This window comes from Lytechinus variegatus, chromosome 7 (assembly GCF_018143015.1).
Source record: "Lytechinus variegatus isolate NC3 chromosome 7, Lvar_3.0, whole genome shotgun sequence".
In the NCBI taxonomy this organism is placed as follows: domain Eukaryota; kingdom Metazoa; phylum Echinodermata; class Echinoidea; order Temnopleuroida; family Toxopneustidae; genus Lytechinus; species Lytechinus variegatus.
The window spans coordinates 44,849,195-44,872,926 of record NC_054746.1 but is presented as its reverse complement, the minus strand read 5'-3'; the positions used below and the strand labels follow the sequence as shown (position 1 = coordinate 44,872,926).

Sequence of the window (23,732 nt, the reverse complement as noted above, 5' to 3'; positions counted from 1 at the left end):
GTTAAAACAAAAATGTGCCCCCCCCTTTGAAAGAGGAAACCTTTCTTGTGTGTTTTTTTTATTTTTTCGCATGTTATATTTTTCGCGGAGGAAATATCAATATTTTTGGTTAAAACCTTTTTTTGCTTGCCAAATTTTTCCTCGGAAAACTGTGCCTCCCCCTTTGGAAAATTTTGGATCTGCCCCTGATTATCAGTATAAAATCTTGTGGGAAATATTGCACATTACTATTATTTTTAGACAGAATATTGGTTGCTAATTTTCTCAGCGGGGAGAGAGGGGAGTGAGTTCTGCAGATTGTTAGTATAATTAGAATGTTGAGGACACATTGCATGGTTTACTATGCAGCCAACGAGTAATTACAATTTATTCTTTTTCTGAAATGGATGTTTAAGTTCATGCATCAAAGCAGTTTCCTTAACAATTAAAATTAATTCCTAATTTACTCAGTACTCGGCTGGTAAATGTGATTTCATAGCTATGAATATAGGGGATGGTCCAGGCTGGAGATATTTCTATCTCAATAAACAGAGTAAAATTCCCAAAGCAAAATGCTGAAAATTTGATCAAAATCGGATAACAAATAACGAAGTTACTGTATTTCAAAGATTTGCATTATTCCGGTGAAACAATTATAGGCATGTCGTCATGAATATTCATTAGGTGGGCTGATGTCATTTATCCACTCGTTTTTTTTTGTATTTTATTATATGAAATTAGGTCCCGGAATTAGTTTTATTCAAAAAATGTATACCAAGAGCTAAAAAAATAATTGGATTAACAATTACTGATTAAGTGCATTAGTATAATTTATTGCCGCAACCATAGAGATGTATATATTTCATCATAACGGAGACACATCATTTACACTTGTATGAAAAAATGAAACATTTATGATTTCATGTAATAACATAAAAAAGAAAGTGGGGATGTGATATCATCAGCCTACCTAATGAATATTCATGACGATGTGCATATAACTGTTTTCATAAAATATTTATAAAAATTAATATTCTTTAAGTTCGTTATTTTTTATCCGATTTTGATGAAATTTTTAGCATTTTGCTCTGTGAATTTTACTCTATTTATTTAGATTTATTTTCATCCCGGACCATCCCTTTAAGGTATGCACTACTTAGGAAACTTTACCCTATCTCACAATTAAGTGAGCTAGTTACCTGCAAGATTCACAAATTAGGGAAATAAACAAAACTCACCTTGTAGAACAAGCATTTGAGATATCTCACAACTAAAATCAAGACCCTGTATCAAATTAATCATAAATGCATAACTAATGCTACAAACCTAAAAGTTTGTCCTTTTCCAAAAAATATCGACACAATGTTAGTAGCTTATGACAGTAGCATTTAATTGTCAATAGTTGGTTTGATGATACTGAGCCCTATCTACAGTAGATGTGAACTTCAGTAGATCCTACCACTGCCACTATTCATTTACAGTGTTTTGTTTATTATTTTTTTGATACACAGATGTCTACAATGGGAGACAAATGCTGACAAAAGAGCCACTATTATTTTGATTATTTATGATTTTTCATTTTAGAGAGAGCTGTTCATCTCAGCTCGGATAAGTTTATTTTTAGCCATTAAATGTGAACTCTGCATGTAATTTTTATAATTCTAAGTTATCATGCCTTGCCATGTGTCACACAAATCATTGTTCAGCGCAGCTCGGTGTGATCCTCTCTCCTCTTTCTCTTCTATCTCCCTTTCCCTGCCCTTTTCTCTTATTCTTCTACATCTCACATTCTATCTCTCAGCTCTATCTGTCTCTTTCTTTCTCTCTTTACAAACACACCCACTTACACCCATATTCTTGTATTGTTTTTTTTTTTTTTTACAAGATAATATCAGGTATAAATCGACATATTTCTTGCAAATAAGAAAATCTAAATTGATCATGGTAACACATTAGGTACATCTATGTGTATTTTGCATATTTTTTTCTTCATATTTGATCAATATGAGTATCAATTTAAATTTATTTATGATATCGTTGGCCTTATGCCAAAAGGGCCTTAACCCGATTTTAGGGGTTCTGAATATTTTATAATAAATTTAACACATTTCATGTAAAACTTAATAACTTAACACGTTTATCGAAATTGGCTTCAAAAGCAAAAAAACGACCACAAACTTTTGATTATTAGAGAGGCCAAAACCTTTATAAACGCCATTATCTCGGAATGGCCAAAAGCAGTTAAGGCCCTTTTGGCATAAGGCCGACGATATACTTTATATGTCTATATTTAAATCTGCTGGTAGTATTAAGTTATTCTAAATTGTTATGTAAACTTTTGCAATTCGGCTTTGGCTGCAAAGAAAGTATTTTTAATAAACCATTTTAAATTGAATTGAACCATTGTCAGATATAAAGGGAAAAGATAAATTTGAAAAATATTTAAATGTTACTTACTATACCCCCCTCCCCTCAAAAAAAAATAAATACTTGGTGTTCCTGAATTCCAATCCCATGTTTGGCATGAAAGCATTTTCCAGATAGACAAATACAAAATCAAGCATGAAATTACATTTATATCTTAATGACTGAAATTTATTGCAAATGGAAGTGCGAATGCTTTTTAATGTACAAATGTCATTAAAAGAGTGCTGGACTGACAAAATTCAATTTCAAATATTATACACAAAAATGTTTTATGTAGTAAGAAGTATTTAGTACACTCAACATAAAACTTTTACATGAGATTTGGCCATGTTTTACCAGTACATACATCATAAATATTACTAAAGTTTCCTTGCTCTTTGAAACACATGTATTTTGCAATGAATGATTGGAGTAAAAACACTCAATATATGCACATTTAGAGATGACATTATACACATCACTTCTGGGCCTTGTTTACATATATTCAATTAAAGGGGATGATTTGGTCAAGATTGTATAAGCTTGAACAATTCAGATGCTTCATACATGAAAGGCAATATATTCATCATGAGGTCTATTTTTATGTCATATATTTGTGAAATCAAAATGTGTTGTGTTAATATTTTCAGGGATATATCTTGAGCTGTACCTTTAAAGATAAGGAATAAATTTGATACTTTTTTTTTCAAAACATAGGGAAAATTACCTTTAAAACTATATGCTATTTTGAAATAATGCCAGTTTGGAGATCACCACAGAATGATGATAAAGAGACATGTATTTAATAACATTGACATTTCATTATTTAGCAGTCTGCAGTACTATTCAACCTTCAGTAAGTCTATTAATTGCCAAAATTGAAGCAAATTTCAGATCATATTATGCAATGCATGTGTATTTACTTATATTAAGTCAAAATTTGAACAGATTTTGACAAAACATGTAGTTCTTATCAAAATTGATTTTAATAAACCCTTTTTTCAAATCAAATTCACCATCTTCCCTTTGTGACTGACAGCATAGCCATTTAATATCTGGCATAATACGAGGCTAAAAAGTATTTACACTGACATAGTATATACAAACATCTACAGTCATCTATCAACAGCAAGAACAAATACTTTAGCTAAAATATGTAGCAAACTATGAGCATTATTGCATCTATCTTCCTAAATTTATATAGGCCTACATCATACAAGTGAAAAAATGTGAAGCTACTGATAAGATGAATGGTATTACCACAAAATATTTTTGATAATTGAATTTAATGGAATTTTAGCATAACACTAATTACAGATTGAAGTTTATTTACTTGCTATTCACAAAAAATGCAAGAAAGAATAAAAAAAAAAACACAAGCAGAGTGTCAATTTTATCATGCCCTCTTATTTAGCTCAGTTTTTGTTTATATTTGTTTCTGACATGTTTTGCGAAGTACATGTACAAGTAAAAAAAAAATCATCAGCTTGTCTACAGTGGTAAGAGTGATATTTTGGGAAACTACTTGCTATACTGTAGTTTATTGAAAAAATACAATCTAGGATCAACATTTTAAAACAATCAAGTAAAATACCACAAAATTATAACACAGCTATTAATACCATGTTTTGTTGCAATAAAGTTGGTAAGATACACAAATCTGTATGTACATGCACTGATAGATGAATATAATTCTTTATAGTGGGCAAGAATGGCTAGTAATAAACACTGTTAGTTTGATGGTTTATAAATATCCCTTGATATTAATACTTCTTAATATTTATATTGAATAAAATAAATATGTTAATAAGTATTGAAAGGATGGAAATTTAAATTAAATGAATTTCAGTTTCTGTCATATGTAATTATAAACAGAAATATGATTGAAATCAAATTTCAGTTGTGGAAAACATTCACATATATACTTAATATCAAATTCCTTGATATATGTAGTTAAATGCATGAAAATTGAATACATTTTTAAATCAGTTATGGACATACATATACATATTGCATAATGATTGTACTACGATTTGAATTTCAGCATGAAAGTACAAATAATTTTCTTGGTCTGGTCTGTAAAACACTTGGAAAAGTTCGAGTCTATAAACTATGTACCTCCAACCCCCTCAACCGCTATACGTGTGACCTTCCAGAAATGGCTTGTCTCTACTTTCTTGTTCATATGGAAAGCTGTAATGCTCTAAAAATATTATTAAAAACAAGCAGATTACAAAAAGCAATGAGAAAAATAAGAGTTGGACATACCAATGGGATGATTGTCTTATGGAATTTCCTTGAATTCAATCACTATCTTGTAATTACACTGGACCCCATTTTTTAAATTGAAATGAAAATAAAAAAGGTGAAGAAAAAGAAAATCAGCAATAATTTAATTACAGTATGGAAACAGTAATCATAAACTGCTAGTACATTTTTCTGAAATTACAATTATTAAAGTTTTTTAAGTGTTGCAAGAGTTGGATATTAACAAAACCTGACTTTTCATACACACTCATATGACCTGCTAATCATGGTGGAAGTAAGTGACTTCGGCAATTATTCTTTAGCCAAGAATCAAAGAAGTGGAAGGACTTTAGATCTGTTGTGATCCAATTTTCAAAGAAATTGTCATTACATTTGATATGAACATTCAAACCTATTAAAAATTAATGATAAAAGTCCTGAATAATGGTATGGATATTAAAACTGAAATTCCAGACTATTTTGAGCCTCCTTTTAGGATGAAAAGTAAAATTCAATTCAAAATCTTTAATACCTCATAGATGTATCTTTTTAGATGCAATATGAATAAATGCAGTTTAACCGATGATCGAAGCATACTACTTTCAAGGTAATATATTTGTGCTTTTTGATTACTTGATAATGGGAGGTAAACTATAAACAGGATCTTCTAGTTTTCTTGTTCTTTGTGACCCTCTAGCTGATTTCTCTTTTTGTTTTGTTTTCACAGAACTTCTTGAAGAATCTGCCTCCATTCTGTTAGACCATTCTTTCTGCGATTTCTCAGAAGACCTTTTGCTCTGACTATTGTTTGGCAGATGGGTCTTTCTTGCACTAATTTTGGCATTATGTTCATTCTGGGAGCTGTACGCAACATGAGGACTATGTCTGAATTTATCACGCTCTTTTCTGTTCACTTCTGCAATTTTGAATTCATTCTCTTGCCGAACAACCTTATCATGTTGATGATGATGTTGGGGATCATGCTTTCGTTGTCTTGCTGACACTTTTTGCTTGGCTACAACCTGTGACTCTACATGCAATACTGCACCTTTTTGATGAAGTAAATGCGTTTTATGGTATTGATGGTTTCTTTGTGTTTCATGATGATGTGTGCGCTCAAACTGTTCAAATTCATCTCGGATTACTTGGAGGGCATCATCATGCCCATGTTTGTGATGCTGATGTTTCTTTGCTTTCCTGTCTTTCTCGCGATGTTCTTTATTCCTGAGTGAGTCTTGACCATCAGGTCTATGTCTTTCAATGCTTGGATTCTGAATGGATCGTGATGAATGCCTGTGCTTGGGATGCAGACATTCATCATCTTTATTGCCCTCTGATATATTGCCGGATCTTAGGGATGTTTTCTGCAATTCTTTCTCCTTCTGAAAGAGCAAAAAGAAAAAAAAACAAGAAAAGAAAAATAAAATTTGAAAACCAACAAAACATGAGAAAAGGGGCAATTTTCACACCCAAAAGTCAAATTCCAAAACAAAACTTTCAAAAATAACAAAAATATATATAAATACCTGCAATATTTATGCTCTTGATATATGACTGAAACTTCATTATTTTCAAAATCAATCTTTATTTCTGGCTCTGTGATCACTAAAGATACAGAGTGTTCAATTTTTTAATTCCTGGGTATGTGTATATGAGCAACATGCAAACCAAACATGGTATGACTTTTATAGAATGTGCATATTTGACTTAGGAAGGAAGCTGTCATGAAAGAAGCGAGCAACTGTTTGTTTTTCCTTTTAGTTTGTTAAATTAAATGTAAGGTCCATAATTTGCAAACAATTTGACAGATGAATAGCAGCATATATTGCCATAGCTAGGTAAAAATTCAATTCTAGTCTTTTAATGGACAAGTTCACTCCAACAAAAAGTTGATTTAAATAAAGAGAGAAAAATCCAACAAGCATAACCAGGGCTCGACACTAGCGGCGGTCCGACGGTCCCAGACCGGTAAAAATCGCTGTCGGGCCGGTAGATTTTCAGAAATAGGAAGATTTACTGGTCCGACATGACCAGTAAAAAATATCATTGTCGGGCCAGTAATTTTTCCGAAAATAGCACGATTTTAAGGGTCCGACATAAAAAGTAATAAAAACCATTGTTGGGCCAATAACTTTTCCAGAAATGGTCAAATTCACTGCAAACCATTTCCCCCCGACAAATTCTGTCATTCACACACAGAATACACACAGAATGAATCACACGCAAGTATTACTAGAGTAGATACAGTGTACATGTAGCTAGCCAGCCACATGGTAAATTCTCTACTGGCTGCGCGAACGAAACTTGGCTAAACTCTGGCAGAAATCTCTCACATAACTGTCAAAATTCACGGTTCATACTCATGAAAGGCTCTTATAATGTCCATATTTCCTAAAAATTGGAGTAACTCTGTCATTTGTAAGCAGTAAAAGGAAAAATTTTCACTTCTGTTTGGTTCAAACAGATCGGGTTTCGGGTGGCATCGTCTGAATACATATTAGCCCCACATATGCATTTATGTGTGTGTTGATACACTTGGTTTCTGACTTTCTTTCATAGCTACTTTAATTGAGCCAAAAAGATACTGATAAAATATTTATGATGATGGTTTTACATGGAGCTTTCTTCCTCTGTTTTCTTCCTATCTTTCTTTCCTTCTTTCTTTTCAATCTTTCTTTGTTTCTTCCCTCTCTTCTTTCATTTTTTGTTAAAGTTTTTCTTTTTTATTTTCCTTTTTTTCTTTAATTCGTTCTTTCATTCTTTCTATCCTTATAGAAAATATTTTTCTCTATTTCTTTTTTATCTTTCTTTCTTTCTCCCTTCCTTCCTTCCTTTCATTCTTTCTATCCTCATAGAAAATATTTTTCTCTATTTCTTTTTTATCTTTCTTTCTTTCTTCCTTCCTTTCTTTCTCTCATTCTTGAGTCCATCCATCCTATATTCATCCCTTCTCTTCATCCTTTCTTTCATTCCTTCTTTTTACCCTTTTCTTTCCTTCATTCTTCGTTACTTTCTTTGTTTCTTCCATCCATCATACCCTTTCTTTTATCCATCATACCCTTTCTTTTTTTCATTTCATCCTTCTTTCAGCCCTCTCTTTCATTCCTTCCTTTCTTCTATCTGTCTTTTTCTTTCCTTTTCCCTAAAAGTTGTTAAATCTATTCTTTTACCTTTCCTTTCTTTTTTTTGACTGCTTGCTTCCTTTCTCTCCTTTATTCTTTCATTCCTTCCTTTCTTTGTCTCTCAGTCTTTTTTCTTCCTTTCATCTATTCTTTTACTTTTTTCTTTTTGTATTGCTTGCTTCTTTCCTTCCCTTTCTTCATTTATTTCTTTCCTTTTATTTCTTTTCCTTCCTTCCTTCCTTCCTTTTATTCTTTTTTTCCTTCCTTCCTTTCTTCGTTTCTTTCTTCGTTTCTGTCTTGCTTTCTTTTTGTCCTTCATTCCTTCTTTTTATTGGGGGGGGGGGGGTAACAAAAGGCTAGAAAAATAAACTTGCGCCTTTTTTAAATGTTTTCTTTATTTTTTGGGACCAGTAGATTTTACGTTCGGACCAGTAAAAATTTGAAAAACTGGGTATCTACTGGTCCGACATGAATAGGTTGGACCAGTAGAAAAAATAGGTTAGTGTGGAGCCCTGGCATAACACAGAGAATTTCATCAAAATCGGATGTAAAATAAGAAAGTTATTACATTTTAAGTTTTGCTTAATTTTGCAAAACAGTTACATGCACATCCTGGTCTGTATGCCAATGAGGGGACAAATTGACATCATCCACTCAATATTTCTTTTGTATTTTATTATATGAAATTTTCTAATTTTCTCCTCATGGTAATGTTAAGGAAGTTTTAATATTACCTGAATATGTGGAATTACCATTGTTTTAACATTTTATTGTTTAGTCAAGTTGGTCCTTTATGTCAAATTGTTTCTTGAATAAGTTAAATAGGCTTTTAGCACTTTTGTACATATAATAATTAGCAAATCAAAGCTATAACGGTTCCCTTACCCTTAGTGAGCGTCTTATATCATCTTGAGTACACGACGCCCCTCGTGATATCAGTCGGGATTCCACACATGGCTGATTTGTCTCAATCTTTCTCTTTTCTGAAAGACAAAAAAGAAATACCTTTTTTCAACAAAACTTTCAATCTCTTCCCAGGTTACCTTAATCATTCACAATAATACATATCTCAAGTGCTTTTTCTTATTCCAGACAACAATGTTGTATTCTTTCATAAATTGTATGTTGTAGACATTTTTTTATCAAATAATGAACTTTGTGCTTTAAAATGAAGAAGATAGTCACTAGGCAAGTATACATGTAAGCTACTAAGCTGGGGAATCACAAAAATATCATTTAATCATACAATTGAGAAGTGATAGCAAAATTAAGCAAATATATAAATATATCTAAAAATAGATAATTAGTCTCATTGTGTTTCCTGGTGACTTTTTGGAGAAAAAAACCCACATGATAACATATCAAATGTCTCTTCTAACCAATGTTATTCATCAACACCCAGGACAGCTCCTGCACAACTTTGCACAGTAATAGTATGTAGCATTAATCTAATTTTCATTACTCTACACTTTCAAATATCATCCATTCACAAAACCATGTTTCTGAAAGTATTTTAGCCAAATATGAACAAATCCACTTAAATTTGACATCAAAATGATTTTAATTCATCTGACAAAGTACTTCACAAAGTGTCAACTCCCTATTTGAAGTGGACTGTACTGAACTTATTTACCATAGGTTGTACTGGTGGACACACCTTGGCAGTTAGTAGGTACATACTGCTGGGATGGAGTACTGGCTGGGCACACTTGCCCCATCGGACATATATTACATCACATGCTGATTATTACCATGGTAACCAGATGGATTACAGGAATGAGATGAGTGCACTGCTAATGGAGATGATGATGGATTCGGTAACTATGAAACCTGGCAAATAGCTAACCTGTGTTATAAATAAAAAAGAGAGGCTTAGTAATTTAGAATTTGAGATGAAGCATATAATCACTATCTATTTGTTGTACTGATGCCATAACAGAAATGTATGGATTTACACTTGTAAAATACAATATTTGAACATATAAAAAATTACATTCAATACATATAAATATAAACACTATTTTGTACATATCTGGTACATAATATATATCCTCCGACCCCCTATAGGTGGGACCTTCATGAAATTTTCTGTCTCCGATTTCTTGTTCTTTTGACAGTCTGTAATGTTCTCAAAGGACATGACATGGGCAGTTCATAAAGTGAAGTAAGACTTGAGAAAAATGGGGGTCGGACATACAAAAAGGTTGATCATTTAATGGAATTGCCCTATAGCGAAATGTGGAAGTCCTGTTATTATTCAGTATGATGATCCTTCTTGAATACTTTGTGTTAGGATAAATTATAATTATTTGTTTGGCATCAGCTGTGCCTGAAAGGCAAAAAGCGAACCGAATCACATGACCCGCAGCCAGTCTCTCCTCCCGATATAACTGATTGGGGGAGTGCAGGTGGACCACTACACTTGGGTTTCCCCCAGAAGTCAAGTAAACACTCAAGAATAAACAAGAACAATGGCAATCATATCAAATTTCTATTAGGAATGTACCAGAAGTAGCAAATTACTATATCATATCCATATTCCATACCCCCGCCAAAAAAAAATGAAAAAAAATGAAAAAAAAAGAAGAAATGAAGGTAAACTGAAGAAAATTTAAAAATCTTGAAAATATTTTTTTCATCCAACCAATACATTGTAATACCGTACATGTAAACTACCGGTATTACAAGAATTAATGTGTTATCTATTTTATGTAATGTTATTGAATAAATTTTAAATCTAACAGAAAATGAACTACAACTCCTTTTCTTAATCCAAACAGAGGCAACAAATCTTTGCTGCTAGGAATTAATTTATATTATAAACAATTCAAACTTCTGATCATTTCAATGTTCTTTCAAGAGATTGTTTCTATACGCAATAAAAGCAGAGAGATCAAATTTGATATCCATGATAGATCTTGTCAGAATGTACTGTAAGCTTGATGGTTCACAATGATTCAACAAAGTCAGTATTAAGTTCCAAAATTTTTCAGTAGGGCTTACAAGTAAAAACTACATGATTGAAAACATTTAGAAAAATGTTTCTATTTCACTTAATATCATTTTCACATAACTCATAATTATGTACATGTATACAAATCTGAGTGAATGAAGTATCTCACTTTATAATCGGTGACATGTACCCCCCCCCCCCCCCCCCCCCCCCCGACAATTGCTCAGGGCTTAATTTTTTCTATTAAAGATAAAGGGTTACGGTTGCAATGGGAGTTTATGTTGGGTTTATTTAAGGTTTAAAGTCTAGGGTTGATATAGTGTTAAATCAAGGTATCCCAAATTTTGTTGGGTAGACACTCGTAGAAAGCTGATGAAGGACACCTGGGGGGAATGGGAAATGGAAAGTTAAAAAGCTCTCATGGAGTTTAGATGCAAATTTCAGATCTGTAACATTCTCAAAATAAGTTCCAAAAAGTATCCAGTGAAATGACTTGTGTAAACAAACATCATGTGCCAAATAATTCTGGAAGAAAAATTGTAACTGCTGAGAAATGTGAAAAAAAATAAGGTCTTTCCAAGCAATAACAAAGGTTCACACATCAGCACATCAGTGTTGGTAATCTTTCAGTGTGTTTAAATGTAGCTTTTTAGCATAGATTTCATCATTCCACAGACTATCAAATCAAATTTGCTGGCTGAAAGTACTTGAAATATAGCTTTGAAAATAACTCAGTACAGATAAAGATCAGTGTGATAACTATTTTCCTGAATGAAGAAATGCTTTTGAAATGATTGCTCACTGCAACTACTCAAGCTTGGCATCAAATGCTTCAATTTCCGACCACCATGAAATATGCAAATGAGCAATGACAAAGACGTGAGGAGGCACCCAAGGCACTGTTTTCTGTTTTTATCAAGAACGCATTCCATCAATTCATTAGCATTCTACTTTGCCAGTGATGAAAGAGAAGATTAAAGCAGGCATGGACCCGCAAGGTGATTTGTGTGTTCACACAGTTTTGTCATGAACATGAATAAGAACATAGCTACATGTACACGTTGAGAGCATTCGTTTATCAACATTGATTTCTCCTTCATTTCAATTTCTACCCAGTGCAGCTGTGCAGCATTATGTGCAGTGCAATTCAGGAATTATAGATAATTCATTGAGCAATAACGATCTCAGTGCAGTATGCAACATAAGCAACAAAAAAAACAAAAACAACACAATAATTTTGTGTAAAATGAACTGAAAGTCTGAAATCAAGCAATATATTGAGACATACAATATATAGAAGCTGATGATGATGAATAATATCTAATTTAGCCTGTTTAGTAACTTTAGTTTATAATATGGAACTGCTCTGTCCCTGTGGGACTTGGAATTACCTTTCTCCAATACATGTAAATAGCCGAGTGCAGGAGGTTCCATTTTGACAAATCTGGTATGAACCGACTGCTTTGCCAATGAGTCAATATGCCATGCAAAAAACATCATAAAATCATTAGTACTGAAATCCCTCATCAACATGTACCAATCCTTCTGCAGGATTATATCTTTATGAAATAGTTAAAAATACACCGTATTTGGCATGTAATTCTGTATTTTCTTAAATTTATGATACTTAGCTTGAACGTAATCTTCTAAAAAAAATCTTAAAATGTTTCTGAAAACCATGAATCTGCATGTTGAATAAAAACTGTGTAGTGCTTGAACAGAGAGCTCAGTATGACCCCATCTTCAATCAAGCAGTCCCAATCAAGTGCAATATCCTCTATGTACACAACCCATTCTTGAGAAGGATAGTGGAGGTGCATCTATAATGAGAACAGACCACTCGATCTATTATTCCCTCTGCGTACAGCAATAAATCCAACAACAAAAAAAATCTCTGATTAAACTGTACAGTCAGTCAGTCACTAACTCTTTTCTATCAGTTTCAAAATGAGAACTGCAAATTCTAAAATCTCTGAGAGCACATCTGTACAATTGCCCGGAAAATCAAAAAGAAAATAAGCATAGCATAGCAAATGATCATGGGTATTTCACACAAAAAAAAAAAAAAATAAGCAATAAATTCTTAACATTTATGGGTGGAAAATCACACATTAGTCTCTACTGTCTACAGTTTTAAGATCATATTTTTATGAGACAAATCTATTAATATTCCACTACGAGTATTAGGCCTAACGAGTCAGCCGAAATCACATCACATCATGTGTACTAACCTTTTAGAATAAGACAGTTTTTTTTTCTTTTTTCTGAAATCTACTGAATCACTATCCAACTGTACATGTGCATCATCTACTGTAGAAAGACTCCACTAAAAGGAGAACTTGAGTCTAAACTAAGAGAATACAGGTCCTTGACTTGCTTCACAATTGCTCTTCACATCTCAATTGAAAGGGTTCTGAGAGCCAATCTCTAAGCCTCCAGGGTTTTCTCAATTCTTTCAACGGGAGAACTTTACTAGTTCAATGAATGACCCTTCTGCATACTGTCCCATTCACTGTAAGTGTAACTGCCAATATTTAAAGTTTTGTTTTCAATGACAGGGAATGTTGATGGATTGCCATTGATACAAATGGTGGTTTACTATGCTCACAAAAGTCACAATAAAGTCTGATTTTTGGAGAATACATGATTAAACAGTATATCGAAAGAAGCTTGCTGTGGAAAACATGTACATAATACACAGCATAAATCATAACAGAAATGACTGTGTTGATTTACAAAGTAGTTTAACAAATACCTTCTAAATGTTATTTCAAATTGATTCAATACTGCCACGGATAAATTAATATAATTTACCTACATGTAGGTAAAGTAATAAGGCAAAATACAAAACATGGAAAAAAAACAAAAAAGTGTGAAATTTATATTTTGGAGTTGGGAAGATATTTACAGAAACAATGATGAACAAGTGGAATGCCTCTGGCTGTCTCACCTGCATCACGCGGTTCAATTTAGCAGCAGTGCTGACTTTGAATACTACTCTAACTCGCACAAGATGTTCAGTGATACATGGTTACTCTTATGTCCACTTTTTATGAACTAGACCAATAAACTTACAGAGATATGATGGTTATTCAACAAAAAACCCCAACATGGCCAAAGTTCATTGACCTTACATGACCTTTGACCTTGATCATGTGACCTGAAACTCAAACAGGATGTTCAGTGATACTTGATTAGTCTTATGTACAAGTTTCATGAATCAGATCCATAAACTTTCAAAGTTATGATGGTAATTCAACAGATACCCCCGATTTGGCCAAAGTTCATTGACCCTAAATGACCTTTGACCTTGATCATGTGACCTGAAACTCAAACAGGATGTTCAGTGATACTTGATTAGTCTTATGTACAAGTTTCATGAATCAGATCCATAAACTTTCAAAGTTATGATGGTAATTCAACAGATACACCCAATTCGGCCAAAGTTCATTGACCTTTGACCTTGGTCATGTGACCTGAAACGTGCACAGGATGTTCAGTGATACTTGATTACTCGCCAAGTTTAATGAACTAGTTATGATGGGAATTCAACAGATATCCCCAATTCGGCCAAAGTTCATTGACCTTACATGACCTTTGACCTTGATCATGTGACCTGAAACTCAAACAGGATGTTCAGTGATACTTGATTAGTCTTATGTACAAGTTTCATGAATCAGATCCATAAACTTTCAAAGTTATGATGGTAATTCAACAGATACACCCAATTCGGCCAAAGTTCATTGACCTTTGACCTTGGTCATGTGACCTGAAACGTGCACAGGATGTTCAGTGATACTTGATTACTCGTCCAAGTTTAATGAACTAGTTATGATGGGAATTCAACAGATATCCCCAATTCGGCCAAAGTTCATTGACCTTACATGACCTTTGACCTTGATCATGTGACCTGAAACTCAAACAGGATGTTCAGTGATACTTGATTAGTCTTATGTACAAGTTTCATGAATCAGATCCATAAACTTTCAAAGTTATGATGGTAATTCAACAGATACACCCAATTCGGCCAAAGTTCATTGACCTTTGACCTTGGTCATGTGACCTGAAACGTGCACAGGATGTTCAGTGATACTTGATTACTCGTCCAAGTTTAATGAACTAGTTATGATGGGAATTCAACAGATATCCCCAATTCGGCCAAAGTTCATTGACCCTAAATGACCTTTGACCTTGGTCATGTGACGTGAAACTCATGCAGGATGTTCAGTGATACTTGATTAACCTTATGTCCAAGTATCATGAACTAGGTCCATATATTTTCTAAGTTATGATGACATTTCAAAAACTTAACCACAGGTTAAGATTTCGATGTAGATTCCTCCAACATGGTCTAAGTTCATTGACCCTAAATGACCTTTAACCTTGGTCATGTGACATGAAACTCTAATAGGATGTTCAGTAATACTTGATTAACCTTATGGCCAAGTTTCATGAACTAGGTCCATATACTTTCTAAGTTATGATGTCATTTCAAAAACTTAACCTCAGGTTAAGATTTGATGTTGACGCCGCCGCCGCCGTCGGAATAGCGGCGCCTATAGTCTCACTTTGCTTCGCAGGTGAGACAAAAATCATGAATCCTGACATTGAGGCACAAAACAGGAACCTCAAAAAAAGAGGCAAAGTTAGACCTCCATGTTGCATTCGTTCTGGGTATCGATCGACCATTTTATTTTCAATTTTGAAAGAAGGAGAGGGTCCAGTTTGTGCCTCGATGTCAGGATTCTGTGTCACGATAGACCTTCATTCATATAATCGAGGTAAGTGCAAAATTTATTTTCCCCCCTTTATTTGGGGTGCTACTGCGACCCCATTCTACCCCATTTTGGAGAGTACCCGCTGCCTAATATTACATGGACGAGTCCTGGGCTCTGGATTAACCACACCCTAGACCATGTAGACCAAAAGCTTTGGTCTCTGTTATAGTTGTTCCGCTGAACTCTGTTGGCTCCACTCACAATTACAGAGACCGAAGTTCTAACTCAATCTGTACAGGGACTGGTATGTTTATGTATTGTTAGTCAGTAGAGGCGCACGGCCAATATGGGAGACTTGCTTTGCAAAAGAACAAAAGAAACGACACCAACAAAATGTAATTTTTTCCACCCAAAATTTTGTCTCGCTGAGGTCAGAAGCCCATTTGTTTTGTGTGTGGATGACAATAAAAATCCTTATCAAAACAAAAGTAGACAGTGAATTTTTTAAGTCGACGGTGAAAAGAGGGAATTTACAATGAGGAATCAACTTATCACATATTTATTTGCCGCCAAGTTAATCCTTTTGCAGCAAATGTAAACAAAGGAAATTGGTCTCCCAAACTGGAGACTGTCTCTGAAATTGGATACCTGAACTCTTTACCAAGTATTGGAGATATTATCCCACATGAGAGACAGTCTCGGTATTGGCCGTGTGCCTCTACTGTTACTAGTTTGGATAAACCAGGGAAGTGGGAATAAAGTGACAGCCAAAGTAAGCCATTGTTTTTTGTCCTTTTAAGTTTATTTTTTTCCCGTTTTGGTGCATTTCAGGTCAAAATGGAATAATAATCTTTATTTCTGTCCAGTTCTTTCTAGAAATCTAAATTAGATCTATAGATCTAACTTTGTTTTGTTAATAACAAGGGGAAAAGTTAGATAACTTTTCCGTCGCCACATCGGGGGATTTTATTTTGCACTGTTAACCCCCTAAGGGTGGCTGCACAATCTCAAGCCGTCTGTGAGCTGTGTACAAGGAAAAATAAAAGAAACTAAATGTTAAAACCTCCTTGAAACAGATAGCTCCCAGCTGTCTCACCACGCCCCAGTCCCCCCCAACCGGGGGGGGGGGGGGGCTACTCAACCAAAAAAGTAGTAGTAGGTAGTCGATGTGCTGCGGACGAGACAAAAAACGGGGGCCTTGGAGCGGGCTTATTGCATATTGTAAAAAGGAGGGTCCTAAGAACGGGCTTCGGAACTACAAATGTTTGTGAAAACGGGGGTCCTTGGATTTGGAACGGGTCGCCTGCGTGTGAGTGCGTACGGTATGCATCCCTACGGAACGGGCATACGTGCATGCAGTTGGCAAGGGCGCCAGTACTTCGAGCAAAGTTTGTGCAGGCTCCACTTCACTACTGCTATGCAGGGTTGGCACGTTTTAAACGATGTGTTTTAAAAAATGTTTTAAAACAAGTTTTTTTACAAAAAAAACATGTTTTAAAACACTGCGTAGGCTTGTGTGTTGTAAATTTGCATGGATGTGATTTCAGATGAATTTTTTTTCTTCATACTTTTAATACCTAAGGTGGTGTACTATTTTCTTCTACATGTAAAGTCTATTTAAAACTCTTTCTCAACACCACTCTCTTCTCTTTCCCCCTTTATTCTCTCTTTCTCAATCTCTTTGTCACGTTCCTTTCTTCCCACTTCAATTGTGTACATCAATCCATATTGAGAATATTCTTATTTCAACAAAAAATGAGTGGAAAGGAAAGAAACACTATTTAAAATGAGGTCAAATACATAGGCCTAGTAGTACTTGAATCAAAATGAAATGGAAGTGTTGCTCAAGCATAATAATATTTTACAAACTGCTGCCTTCCCGCATAAGGACCATTAGCACGGACTGCGCGTCGCCTTCCCGCTCACTGTTAACTGTACTCTAACAGCCTTTCTGCGGGAAGGCCATGTGCAGTGTGCGCTAACGGCCTTTGTGCGGGAAGGCGATGATTAATATTGTAAAACTGACATCATACTCTTGTGGTACAAAAGCAGGTGAAACTCTGCACTTTCATTGTAAAGATGAAGTTCCAGTACAGTATAAGATAATTGGCAAGCAAACCTTAACCCTAACAATCCCAGGGGACCTCAATGGCCCCCTCAAAAAATCTACATGTATATAATGAATCTATAAACAAGACAGGACCCATACCATTCAAGACTATTTTGGGATGCATGCATGGGTATGTGGTTATGATATGCATGTCAGACCCCGCATTGCTTGAAAACGTGATTCACATATAAAGCCAATTGTAAATTCTCGCCAAAATCTGTATCATTATTTGTACTTTTTGTAGATTAAAATCATTGCCAATAATTTCCATAAAAAAAAGTAAAAAAAACTTTTATGCATTTGATCTAAATTCCTAAATTGAAAAACTAAGCAGTTCAAGGGCTTTATTAATAGATTTATCTACAATTGGCATAATTGATTCAAATGAAATATAAAGCATTTTTTTATTTAATGAAATTAAGCTTTGAAACCTCATAGATTACAGTACATGTTTTCTTTTTCCTCATGCAAATTCTTCTCCCCCCTAGATTGAAAAGACTCAAAATACCCCAGGACTACATGTATATGTACATGTATGAGGAATAAACTTACAAAATGTCAACTTTAGTGGGGTTTTTTTTGCATTCAATTTCCATGATTTAGTATTTTTTCGGGAAATATGAACTTTACTGTTGGAAATTCAGTAAAAAAAATATAGTCTAATTTTACTTACTCAAAAAAATGTATTTAAAACATCAAGAGCTTAAATCAGACTGCATAGTTTAATTGATTTACAAAAAATTGCATCATTCCTTGGGGGAAATAAACGTTTAAAAACGATTTAAAACTTTTTAAACAATAAAAAACTTTTTTTTTTTAAATAAAAAGCGTTTTTTATTACAACCTTGCCACTATGTAGCGGTAGTGAAGTCAGGGTGACCAGATTTTACAAAATGAAATACAGGACAATTGACAAATAAAGATTAACAAAGAAGCCCACGCGCAGTGTTAGACTTGTGAAAAAATATAAAGAATTGGAAGGATGGGTGAACGAAAGAATGAAGGAGAGAAAGAAAACAGATGAATTGAGAAGGAAAGAAAATTAAGGAAAAATATAAAATAACAGAAAGTTAGAACAGAAGGATGAAAGAAAGAATAAAAGAGAAAAAAGGGTTTCCGTCATTCTTTGAAATGAATATAGAAAGAAAAGGAAGATGAATAAATGTGTGAAAGGCAAAATAAAGGAGAGAATTAAAAGGAAAAAGTAAGAAAAATGAGGAGGAAAGAAAGAATGAAGGAAAGAAAATATTTTCCTTCATTCTTTGAAAGAAGAAAACGGGAAGGGAAGGAGGAAGGAAGGGAAAGAAAGAAAAATGGAAAAAATGGAAAAGAATACAAGGAAAAAATAAAATAAAGGAAGAAAGAGAGGGAGGGAAGAATGAAGTGAGGAGAGAATGAAAAAAGAGAAAATAAGAGAAAGAACGAAAAGAAACAGGAGAGGAAGAAAGAAGTCAAGGTAATTTTAAGAAAGAAAGAATGAAGGAAATAAAAAAGGGAAATTTGATAAAGAAGGAAAGTAAGAGAAAGAAGTACAGAAAGAAAATGAACAGAGAGAGAGAAAAAATGTTCAGGAAAGAAAGATAGGAAATAAAGATAGATGGAACGAACAGGGGCATGCAGGAAGGATAGGGTAGAAAAGAAAGAAAAATGAAAAAGTTCAAACTTCAAGTAAACAGAAAATTTCAATCATCTTATAAAAATCATGTTATTTGGTGTTTTTCTTAATGTTTTTTAAAAGTTTCAAAAAGTAAAATGTTTTAGAAATGAATAAAATTTCAAAGTGAAACATATTGTCAAACTTAAAAATTAGATGTTCAAAACATCGCAGCATCGTACACATCGTACACACCAAGAAAGCTGAAAAAATAGATCTATGAAAAGTCAATAACTTTTAGACATCTCCAAATCATTAATCTGAGAATAATTATAAGAATTTCCTGCCGACTTTGTGACTATTTTGGTGGAAAAACTGTTTATCATGTGAGATTGTTTGCACCATTGAGAATTTACTCCGATCATACATGCCTAGCTAGTAGCCTGCCACACACACATAGGCAGGATGCCAGTTCGTTTGCAATGTATTGGGTTACAGAAGCAAGAAAATCACCGCAGAACTTGCAAAAGTTTACAGTTATCGATTTAATTGTTGTCTCTGTTTCGTCATCTGTTGGTTATTTATGATTTAATGAAAATTTGTCACTTTTAAATGTATTTTTGTTCAATATTCTGAAATACGGGACAATTAGGCGTCCCGGGGAGGGTTTGTCGGGACGCCAGGACAAAGGAGCAAAATACGGGACAATCCCGGGAAATACAGGACAATCCCGGGAAATACGGGACATCTGGTCACCCTGAGAGTGAAGTGGAGCCTGCCCGAACTGTCACTGTGCTAGCGCAGAGGCGATGGTCGAACAGCACTTTGCAGCCACTTTTCACCAAAATTGCGGCTCATTGTAGCAGATCAATGCGGCTGGAACAGCGTAACAGAAAATTTGGAGCGGATTTGAGAGGACCTTAAGCCTTGGTCCCCTGGTTGCTTGCTCACAGGCATTCGTGCTTAAATCTTCTTAGGTTAGCACTACGGTATATAGCAGTCGGGTAAAAAACCTCGGTATGGATCGATAAAATTAAGAAAATGCTATGCTTTGCCTTTGGAGCGGCCTTTTTTTTTGTTCTTTTTCTCAATAAGACAAAAATGCTATGCCTTGGAAAGGAAATTTGAGGGTAAAAATGGGGGTCGGTCCCCTCCGTGGCACATACCCAATTATAGGGCACTTACACTTATACTGAGTGCCCCCCCCCCCTCCCTGGGCCAGCGGTTGGTTGGCATTCGGGGCGTTTACCGGCTCTGCCTTTCATTCCGCCGGGCCGGCCGGGCAAGACGATAAACGAGCACCGTACCGTACCGCCTAACGTTTCAGATATGAATTGAAAGTAAATTTCATTCAGATCGTTTCATCAACTTCAAGGCTAAAATACGGCAAATCAATCAATCAATTCAGTGATGACAAATTTAATGAAATAATGAAAATATTATGACTTACCAAACAGCCAACAACGAAGACTTAAGCCTATACGTTAGAATTTGTGGAAAGAGACGACTTGGTCGGGCCGCCGCAATACGTTAAATGTAAAAGGCAGACAATTACCTCCCCTCCGATCCCCCGCATAATTTTTACAAGAGGGGGGGGGGGGGGGGGGGGGGGGTCTAGGAGGGAAAGGAGGAAAAGGGAACAATTTAGTGTCTATACGGTATAACCCTTATCATGGAAAATTTTTCACCTTAATTTGGATCAGTCGTCTGTAGTTAATGCTGAAACACTATTTTTCTTCCTTCTTGCATCATATGATGTTTTAAAAGATATTGCCCCATGGCCCTTAACTGAAGAAGTCAGGTTTAATCTAGACTCTTAATTGACTAAAGTTGTGTGGTTGTACTATGGTGAGCCAATTGTGACATAAATCTGTAACAGATGAGATTCTATGAATTCGCTCATTTGACGTACTCCCAAATCATTCCTAACTCTCTGGCAAGGATATATGAAAATAGTCATTGTTGAAGATTTAGGAAAAAGCAGTAGTATAATGTAAACGAAATTTTGACATATACGGCTTCCCATAATTTTAGAACAGAGTTTATAAGACTATGGTCTTAGTTAAACCGGACCTCAGACGGGCTATTGAATCTAACTGCAGACCGGCCAGCAGGGCCTTAAGATGGAGCAACATTTTACTGCATGTATTACGCAAAGGGTGCAAGATAAGTAATGGCTGATTCTAAACTTTCCAAAACCAAGAACACACTCCCATTTAGTATAGCATATAGCAAGTATGAATGCAAACAACATTTTTTCAGACACTAGTACAAATCTGGCAAACAAAATGTTTTCATCTGGAATATAAAAATAGATTTGAGATGGAAGGGGAATCCTTATTTCTTACAAATAATTTGAAGAGAGTTGCACAGCAAAGGTAAACATACTGCCCAAATACAACCAACCGACTGACCAACCAAATTTAGTATTCAATCAATATAGTATTCATTCATTCATTCATTCAATCAATCAATCAATCAATCAATCAATGTAGTTTTCAATCAATCAATGTAGTTTTCAATCAATCAATGTAGTTTTCAATCAATCAATGTAGTATTCAATCAATCAATCCATTAATCTTCCAACCATGATGCAATGGCTCAATGATATATTAAATACATCAACCAATCAAGTCCGCACTGTCCTGTCAATTAAAAATCAATTCACTAAGATATTAAATCCATCAGTTAACATAGTCTGTAATGATTTAATCAATAAGATGTTCAATCAATCCACCAACAAAGTGTGTGTTGAATCAATCAAGTATGCAGCAATTTCATCAATTAATTACACAGTCAACCCTGGGGGGCCACTTCCATTTACGAGTGGATACCATGAGCGACCATGGGGTCTGGAAAAGCACCCTAAACACCCCGCAGTCAACCAAAGAAACATTTCAATCAGTCAATCAGGTAACCAATAATTTAATTAAGTATTCAATCAATCAAAAAAGGGTCAAAGCCAATCAGACAAGGATAGACTTTCTAATACACTTATTGCTTTCCTAAAAAAAAGAGAAAGAAACACATGTTCAATCTATTAGTCATGCCATTTATTCAAAACATAAAATCATGCATGTTTATTTTCTCGGTAATATCTTCAGGCTTTTTATGCACAAGCAAAACAAAATATACATGTACGAGAAATGCAGAATCATGAAAATAAAGGAAAAGGCACTGGTCTACATAAATAACTACCTTCTAAAGTCCCATTAAAATTATCAAATCAATATTTCCCTACCACACCATTGTACTCCAAGTAAATGATTACATTTCATAATTTCATAATTCTATGTGATTTTTCAAAGAAAAATTGACATGATTTAGGCAGAATTTAAAAAAATCCTGAGATTACCTCCATATCTTTGCATTTATTATACTTCTCCTTTTTTTCATTCAAGACTGATATTCACATTTATCTTCAATCAAAGATAAGTGATAAAAGAAAATAATTACAATGTGTTTAACATATTTACCAAACCTCAACATCATCATCATACATGTATATTTAAAGCATATTTACAATCATTCTATATCACTTGCACCATGAAATATACAACACAATTCCCAATCTATTACTACACTCGAGTGACTTGACCAACTCATTCATACCAGAATAATATGTATTTGGCCATTCAGCATTTATCACGTCTCTTTAATTAATCTAATGATCAATCAATGCCACCTTCAGGCTGCAACACTTCTTTCAGTGTAAATGAATGTAACTAAATTCACTGAAATCACGTTTGGTATACCTTTATCTGAAGTATGAAGCAAGGAGGATTGCATTTAAAGGTCAAGCCCACCTCAGATAAAATGTTGATTTGAATCAATAGAGAAAAATCAGACAAGCACAATGCTGAAAATTTCATCAAAATCGGATGTAAAATAAGAAAGTTATGACATTTCAAAGTTTCGCCTTTCTTCAACAAAATAGTTATATGAACGAGCCAGTTACATCCGAATGAGAGAGTTGATGATGTCACCCACTCACTATTTCTTTTGTTTTTTATTGTTTGAATTATACAATATTTCAATTTTTACGAATTTGATAATTAGGACCTCCTTGCTTGAAGCACAACATGTTAAAATATTGGAATTCCACGTGTTCTGGGAGGAATGAAACTTCATTTCACATGACAATGACGAGAAAATAAAAATATTTCATATAATAAAATAAAAAAGAAATAGTGAGTGATATCATCAACTCTTTCATTTGGATGTAACTGGCTCGTTCATATAACTATTTTGTTGAAAACAAGCAAAACTTATTTTATATCCTATTTTGATGAAATTTTCAGTGTTATGCTTGTTGAATTTTTCTCTTTTTATTCAAATCAAGTTTTTTTGGGGGTGGACTTGTCCTTTAAGCAATACATGTAATTACAAAATATTAAAGACATGACTCAGATGCATACTACCAATAGGTTGAAATAACGATTCTTTCTATATTTAGAGTTGGGTCTAAAGTAACCTAAATCAAACACGGCCCTGTAACCATCAACAGTAAAAAAGAAATAAAAATGAGCATGAAGATTATTGTTCTTGAATATCATTTCTAATACAAATCAATTTGTAAGAGGTCCAATACCCTTACTATTTT

At 34.2% G+C, this 23,732-nt stretch overlaps 1 protein-coding gene across 3 annotated transcripts; it reads right to left on the bottom strand.

Annotated features, from left to right (window-relative positions):
* Window positions 1-2,556: 2,556 nt before the first annotated feature.
* Window positions 2,557-20,664, bottom strand: LOC121419431 (G-box-binding factor-like). 3 transcript variants are annotated; one of them, XM_041613900.1, is made up of 4 exons: window positions 20,580-20,664; window positions 9,388-9,600; window positions 8,640-8,737; window positions 2,557-6,014 (listed from the first exon to the last, which is right to left on the bottom strand). In XM_041613900.1, exons 2-4 carry the CDS (start codon window positions 9,470-9,472, stop codon window positions 5,262-5,264), a joined length of 936 nt encoding a protein of 311 aa, XP_041469834.1. In that variant the 5' UTR covers window positions 9,473-9,600; window positions 20,580-20,664; the 3' UTR covers window positions 2,557-5,261. The 3 variants fall into 3 exon arrangements, with proteins under 3 accessions (XP_041469834.1, XP_041469836.1, XP_041469835.1); XM_041613902.1 differs by having other exon boundaries at window positions 9,412-9,600; XM_041613901.1 differs by lacking the exon at window positions 20,580-20,664 and adding an exon at window positions 12,939-13,341.
* Between the last annotated feature and the right edge of the window lie 3,068 nt (window positions 20,665-23,732).